This window comes from Oryza sativa, chromosome 8, assembly GCF_034140825.1.
Source record: "Oryza sativa Japonica Group chromosome 8, ASM3414082v1".
Lineage (NCBI taxonomy): Eukaryota > Viridiplantae > Streptophyta > Magnoliopsida > Poales > Poaceae > Oryza > Oryza sativa.
In genome coordinates this window covers 22,494,324-22,501,871 of record NC_089042.1, presented here as the reverse complement: position 1 = coordinate 22,501,871, position 7,548 = coordinate 22,494,324, and the positions used below count along the sequence as shown (strand labels likewise).

At 42.9% G+C, this 7,548-nt stretch overlaps 2 protein-coding genes across 2 annotated transcripts; both read right to left on the bottom strand.

Annotated features, from left to right (window-relative positions):
- Positions 1 to 963, bottom strand: LOC107277569 (putative copper transporter 5.2). Its single transcript, NM_001428278.1, has one exon. It carries the CDS (start codon positions 751 to 753, stop codon positions 223 to 225), a length of 531 nt encoding a protein of 176 aa, NP_001415207.1. The 5' UTR covers positions 754 to 963; the 3' UTR covers positions 1 to 222.
- A 1,062-nt stretch (positions 964 to 2,025) lies between these two features.
- Positions 2,026 to 4,619, bottom strand: LOC4345750 (uncharacterized). The gene is made up of 3 exons (NM_001425711.1): positions 4,297 to 4,619; positions 2,738 to 2,859; positions 2,026 to 2,622 (listed from the first exon to the last, which is right to left on the bottom strand). Exons 1-3 carry the CDS (start codon positions 4,430 to 4,432, stop codon positions 2,296 to 2,298), a joined length of 585 nt encoding a protein of 194 aa, NP_001412640.1. The 5' UTR covers positions 4,433 to 4,619; the 3' UTR covers positions 2,026 to 2,295.
- Positions 4,620 to 7,548: the final 2,929 nt, after the last annotated feature.

Sequence of the window (7,548 nt, the reverse complement as noted above, 5' to 3'; positions counted from 1 at the left end):
CAAATTGCAAGTATACACATGATTTGAATTTACATCAAGTATACAACGCACAAACGGCACGAAGTTTAATTTGAAGAGGCTACACACACTGATACACAGATTGATAGCTGCAGGAAGCCAACACCAAGAGCTAGAAGAAGCTGATATAAAAGGGGCAAGAGTCAGCCGTACCATGTCCATGTCTAGCTCCATGGCACGTACGTAGCACCATGAAAACCATCCCTACGCGCAGGCGCAGGGGCTCTCGAGCTCGTCGTCCCCCACGCCGCCGTCGGCCTCGTCCGCGCCGCCGCGGAACGCCAGGTGCCCGGCGGCGAGCCCCGCCACGACGGCCAGGAACACCCCGCCGTTGAACGACATGACGGCCAGCATCAGGAGGTACCCGACCGCGGCGCTCAGGCCGAACAGCGCCGCCGCCGCCGCGGAAGCAGCAGCCCGGGGCTCCTTCATCCACCGCCTGCCGAGGCCGAGGCCGAGGCCGAGGCGGCCCCCCGCGGCGGACAGCAGGGCGCGCGCGTCGGACGCGGCGGGCACGACGGGACCGGCGGCGGAGGAGGCGGCGCCGCCGCCGCCGCCGGCGCGGTGACGACGACCCGCCCTGAGGCGGACGCGGCGGGCCTCGAGGTGCTGGTAGAGCGCGGCGGCGAGGAAGAGCGCGAGGAGGGAGGCGAGGTACCCCGGCCACCCCGACGTGCGCCAGCCGTCGAAGAGGATGGTGACGGACGTGCCCCAGTAGAAGCTCATGTGCATCATCGCGGCGGCGCGGCGAGGTCGAGCAGCAAGCTCTCTCTCTTTCTCTCTCCGATCTGTGGGTGGTGGCTAGGCTTGCCGGCGGCGGCGCGACGTGGTCGGGGTTTAATACGACTACGAGCACACACACACTGACGATCGAGTCCAGGCCCCTGATCTTACGCGTTTATTACGGCCCGGATGCCATTGGATCATCAATCAGGCAGATTTTCTCTCCACCGTCCATCCCAAAATATAAGCATTTTTTAAGTATAGCGACAAGTCAAACATTTTTAATTTTAATTATTAATAGAAAAAGAAAATAAAAATAATCAGTAAAATTAAAGTTACTAGATTTATCATTAAACAAACTATTATAATATATAAGTCTTTTTATTTAAAATATCTTACTTTTTATAGATAACGTTGGTCAAATTAGCATCTCGAAGACCATGTCAGGATTTAAAAATGCTTATATTTTAGGACAGTATGAGTACTAATTTTAATTAGTATGTGTGTCGTACGGTTCTTGCAATGTAAAGCTTGTTGCATCCTGTTTTGCTGATGGAGCACTTAATTAAAGTAGAATAGCGTATACTGGGATAATGCATGTGTAAATATGTAAATACATCGTCACTTGCTAGTTGCTTCTTTAGAAGCAGCAAGCACATGGATTTCTCGTTCATTTTTTTTCTTTTCTTGTAGGTTGATACCACTCGATGGATCTCCTTGCTGACAACGTGAAGAAAGTCAAGGTACGGTACTTTAGCTAAGAGCGACGCCCCAGCGTGCATGCCTGATCGTACGCTAATCAACAGGGTTAGGAAGTAGAAGTACAGTGCAGATAACTAATAACAACGTGCAGTGTCCAAGCAGATAGTACTAGCTAGTACTAAACGTACAATTTGTACTGCACCAAAACGCACACACAGAGAGGGAGAGACGTACACTCTCTAACGCTTAGAGCAGGCAAAACCCGACGAGAGCAAAGCATTGGTTTGCAATCATCCGCTGCTCCACTCCACTGCTTGTTTCAGAGAAATCTGATGAGGATGCTTTTGTCTTTGGCACAAGATCTTTCAGTCCATCCTGCAAGGAAGGAGAAAAAAAATAATGTCAATTCGTCCCTGTAATTGTTCAGTACACCCTCCGTCTTAAAAACAATAAACTTTTCTGAGAATCGATTCTTTTTTGGGTAGGAGGGAGTAGTTAAAACTGCGTATAGAAGTCGATAAAGATTGCAATTCAGCTTAACTTCAGAGGACTTCAATTTGGTTGTTCATTGACAATGATTCATTTGGTAATTCACAGTATATATATTTCATCACTATCCAGTTCCAACTTTTGAAGGCTTAGCACAAGCAAATTTCATCTCAACATTGCCAGTGTTTTATTCTGTTTTCGTACAGGAGAGTGTTACAACTATCACCAAGGACATGCGTGTTCTTAAGTGTACAAGACAAGAACACAAACCCGAAGCAATCACACTAAAAATGGCGTCCAATACCGTCAGGCAATCTTGCCAGACAGGCTGCTAAAATACAGTATGTTGAGCTCAAAACATGATTACTTGGTGGAAGGAATAAGGTACTTGAGGAACGGTTCTGCCTTAGGAGCAATGGATTTCACATCATCAAAATTGGCCATTTCGAAATCCTCATACTGGAAGCCAGGGGCACAAGTGCAGCCAACTAGGGAGTAATGAAGCTCAGGATCCCTCTTTCGAGACTTGACAAGAACGCTGCCATCAGATGCGAATGATTCAACATCCAGGGTAGGGAAAGAACCGAACCACACATTTGGTGGCACGGTATACTGGGGACGCTGGCCAGCCTCCAGGTGTGGACCGATGACAGTGAGGTCAATGTGTCCATCATCGTGTAGCTCAAAGACCTACAATAAGGAGAGGGCAGCCTTCATTAGAGGCTATCTTTCATACAATGTGGAAATTTCTCTAGTCATGGATAAGCAGGCAAATGGGTGAACAAGGTGAAAGAAATATTCTAACCGTGAGAGGCTCTCCCTTGTAGAAGTGCCATGTTTCAGCACAGGGAATGCGATGGAGGTGAGAAACACTCCCTGATGGAAGCAGGAAGTAGATAGCAGTGCTGATAGCACGGTCGACCTTGTCTGCAGGACATTACAAAAAAGTATGAACATTACTATATCAGCTCGATAATATATTAACATGTCTGTTTTGAATCACACAATACTCAATAGTGAAAAATGGATGTCAAGAGTGCCAGTACATCAAGGAGTGGTAAGATATGCCAGTTGTTCATTCTCTCCATGTCAAATCCATCCCCTCCTACCCTTAGCTAATGTTGAGTTATTGACAGGCCAAACAATAAGTAGGACAATTACTGACTTTCGATAATCAACTGCCGGTATTAATATAGGACAACACTCGCACAAGAGAGGAGGGAGAACAGATGTTTTGGATGAAGATCATTTTTTGATGAGGAAAGCATAATCTTGTTTCTTGCCTACGAGTCAAAGTAACATTACCAATCAAAGGCCTCAAAGGTGGAATATCAAAGTAGCAGGAACACTATTCACGATTCAAAGGTCCTTATTGAACATAGCTGTGATGCATACATGTTCTTTCAAATTAGTGATGGGAAATGTTTACTCTCAGCATCTGATCAGTTATTGGCCATTTGAGCAACAGTCTTAAGTTATGGCGTTGTACATTTCCTAGAAAATTCTATTTTGATTGGTACAAATATCTTTCTACATATGCATGCTTCTCTTCCATTTCAATTACAGATTCTACAAGACAGCAGAGGAAGCATAATTTAACACACTACAGTTTTTGAAAAGGCAGCTACTATCCTTCTACTGATATCTTTTTACATGAATGCTTTCTTGCATTTCAATTACAGATTCTACGAGCAGCAGAGGAAGAATAATTTAATATGCTAACAGTTTTCAAAAGGCAGCTACTATCAACATTACCACGGCTTCTATTAAGCTTGTATTGAAACATTTATGTCGATTACTACATTGTTCAGATTGGCCCAACGCCCATCAACAATATCTTGACAAACATTACAGATTTCGTAATCTCAGATGTATGTAAACAGGATTACAGGAACACTAATGGCTACGAGCATACTAGTACTACTACTTATTATTGGATCAAAATCAAAGGTCTGCAAGGCTCCAAGCATAAAGTACAACCACAAGCAGCCCCATGTAAAATTGGGAGAAGTTGGAGACGATCCGGGTTCAGGTATGCTAACAGAGTAACAGCACTATCGCAAGAAAAATCGTGGGTGTGATGAAAGTGCGGCGTCGATGGAATTTGGAGCACGAACACATGCCACCAAAAAACAAGATTAGTCAAACGGCACTCATACACCACGCTACAACCCAATCTAAGGCCTAAACATGCAAAGTCGAGGAGACAAACAAAAACCTCGATTCCAGCTCAACCCGATCGCACACCACTACATCTCCTACCCGAACCATACATACGCGACTGAGTAAGTTAGCAAAGAGCAAACACAGAATCAAAGCACGGGGGGACTAAACCCTAGCGAGTGAGCAAACTCGGGGGCGTACACTGCGGCGGGAGCTGCGCGGTGGTGACGGAGACGGAGCCGTCGCGGAACGTCTCGGTGTAGTAGCCGCCCTCCGGGTGCGGCTTCAGATCCAGCAGCGCCGCCACCTCCGTCGCCGTCATCTCGCTCGACCCCATCGCTCCCTCCCTCGCCTAGATCTGCTCGGCCCGTGCCCGTTCGCCGATTCTGGTCGCCGGTCGCCGCCGCCGCCGTGAGGTTTTCTTCGGATTCTTCTCGGCGATTTTTGGCGTTTGTTTGTGCGTGGAAATGGAATGAGTTATGTGGCCAGTTGAATTCCAATTTCCAGGGGCAAAGCTTTGGCTTGGCTGTGATGAGGGTGTCCGTTTGTTTAGTATTCGGCGGCCACGTGGTTGTCGGTTAGTGGTTGTTGCGGTCATAGACCAGCAATTTTTCTCTTCGGCCGGTCAACGCAGTTTGGGCCAGATGCCATACGCTGAATGGCACGAGAGAATGTGCTCCGATCCGATGAGCAAAATGTCAGGAAAAATGGATATACTCCTAGCATTCGAATTAATTTAAAAATATACGATTTATTTTTTTATTTCTCAGAAATATGCTGGATGCAATTTTATTAACACAAATATACTGTGGATATTGCGGTGTCGATATTACGGTGTTGCACGGTAAATGCGTGAGACTGCTCAGTGTCGTGCGGGCCGTGCGGCTAGTCTGCGAGACCCGGTCTCACTCTCACATGGCCAACTAGCAAGACCGAAAAGGATGTCACTCTTGTCGCTAATTAGTGATTAATTATGTTGAATCAATGGTCAGGATAATTAATCACTAATTATTATTAATTAATCACTAATCGTTCAATTTCCAAAACGGTCTTGCACGCTCATCACTTTCGCACAACGATTCAGCGATATCAACGTTATATTTGTACCAACAAAATTGCATCTAGGATATATCTAAGAAAAAAAATGAAGAGTATAATTTTAAATTTTAATTCCCTTTATTCTCATTTAATTTCTATGGAATTAGAGGAGAAAAGAAAGTTCCACATGCTTAGAGGAATGACCGTTTGAAAGCGATGGTGGTACGGGAGCTAGCTGCTCAGAGCAGGTACAATAGCAGATTATAAGCTAGCTGCAAACATATTTTAAGGAGATAAATGAGAAAAGTGCATAGCCAGCTGTAGCACGGACTCCAAGACGCGATGTGTGTATGGCAGGTGGGACTAGGTATCAATAGTGTAGTATGTAACTATTGTATAAATAAGCTATTAGATTGGCTATAGATGAATTGGAGCTAGTTAGCTAGTAGTTGGCTATACTATTAAACTTGCTCTCAAGCACATCGATTAAAGCGGTCTCTTCCTTTTGTTGATATAGGTAATTCCTATTTATAAATACATGTTAGTTTTGATTTTAGCCAATTAAATTTTGACTAGACAACGAAAATGAAAGTTTGTTCCATGGGCAAAATGTCAAGAAATGGAATAACGAGGAGGTAATATATGTTTATAAATACTCGTCAGTTTTGATGTTAGTCTACTAATAAGTTTAAGTAACATAAAGTCAGATAAAGTTAGATTTGAAGTTATTAAGTACTTTAATAACATTTTTCAGTTGGGAGCTAGTCACCCTTTGTGTTAACAAAAAGAACTCAACAATAGATATTGTATCTATTTTAGTCAAACCGACAACATATTTGTGAACGGAGTCACATGTAGAAAGCTATTGGAGAATTTGTGACACAATTTGGAACAAGCTTGAGGAGCCATTATATGCATTATATTGTGAAGTTTCTCCCTGCATAATGCATTGCAAAAGCCACTGAACACATTCCTTCATTCACAATCACAAGGGGATCAAGGATTAGTTCTTGCAGATACAGTCATGTGCAGAGTTTGGCAGCCAACGAAGCAGAGAACAGCACATGCTTGCTGAGTTATGGAATAGCGGAACCATATGGCTGCTCCCTTTTTCTTTTTCAGAAAAAAGAAAAACTTTCTGATACATATCCTCTATCACAGGCAAACTATTCGGTGGTTATGCCATTTTGAGATGCTCGATCAATTCATTCTGACAAATCAATGTATAGTGTAGTGGACAGTAACAAGAAGAAAGTTACAACGTTATCAAAACTCAGTCATCTGTGTGGTATTACAGTATCACACAACAATACAATAACACAACAGACTATTGTTGGTTCAACACAAAAATGTGAACTTACAAAAGATTTGAGGTCAGCCATGATCAACAATGTTACATATAATAGACTGATAACTAATCAAACAGTACCATACAGATCTGAGTCTGTTTGGTTGCCTACTTTAGGTGCCGAGTTTCTTGAAGTTCATCCATGAAATTGCGTTAAGCTTTGCAATTTTGCACTTTAGGTATCTTGTTTTGTTGCCTTGTTGGTATACATAATTCAGGGAAACTTATTAAGTAAATATAATATATCAAAGAATAACTAGAGCATAAAATGTGAAGACAATTTTCAATTAACAACAAGAATGATATCCTCAAACTAGCAATGCCATCAACTCATCAAGAATGTTTTGTAGATAAAAGAACAGATCAACTGTGCAGCATCACTGTAATGTTCCCTGCAGCCTATAGCCCTCTGCACACTACAGCATAGCATACAACACTTATCAGTGAATTCTAATGTATGTAATGTGCTTGTGCCAAAGGTACTGCAACAATGTTGTGCAACAATATGGACACACTTCTTTTTTTCAATTATAGCATCAGTAAATCAATATTATGCTGTTGTTAAGAGGAGTGGTAATAACATGAAAAAAGGGATTCAGAGCAATGTTGCATTATTGTCTCGTCATGTTTGAAAACAGCAGTATCCAATCATCTTAGTTTATAAAAGCAAAGCAAGAGGAAGCTAAAACTGGATATTTCCTCTACCTCTTTCCTTCTGTCATAGTTTTATCTTATTTTCCCTCTACACCGAGTACCTCTTTTCTATCCAACTCAAAACAAGAAGAAATATAACAAGTTATCCCGCCATACACTTCAACTTTATCATCTGCCAGCAGTCATACAATTGATCAGATACTGAGTCACTCCTAGGCCACAAAAGAATAGCATGCATCTTTCCAAATAGAAATTGCATAATAAAATACTGGACTAAACACAAATCAGATGGAGGCATCCATGATGCTGCATTTGTAATCTCCTATCGGTTTAACACCTGAAAGGATGTGATGTGAAGACCCAATAGATAACAGTATCACATTATAAAATTGTGGTAGAAGAGACTAAGAGAG

Bases quoted from the DNA above. Each gene is read 5' to 3' on its own strand.
- LOC4345750 (NM_001425711.1), bottom strand. From the start codon at position 4,432: ATGGGGTCGAGCGAGATGACGGCGACGGAGGTGGCGGCGCTGCTGGAT. The intron at 2,860-4,296 runs GTACGCCCCCGA...AATGTCCTGCAG, and splicing joins CGCGCAGCTCCCGCCGCAGT to ACAAGGTCGACCGTGCTATC. The intron at 2,623-2,737 runs GTTAGAATATTT...TCCTTATTGTAG, and splicing joins ACAAGGGAGAGCCTCTCACG to GTCTTTGAGCTACACGATGA.
- LOC107277569 (NM_001428278.1), bottom strand. From the start codon at position 753: ATGATGCACATGAGCTTCTACTGGGGCACGTCCGTCACCATCCTCTTC.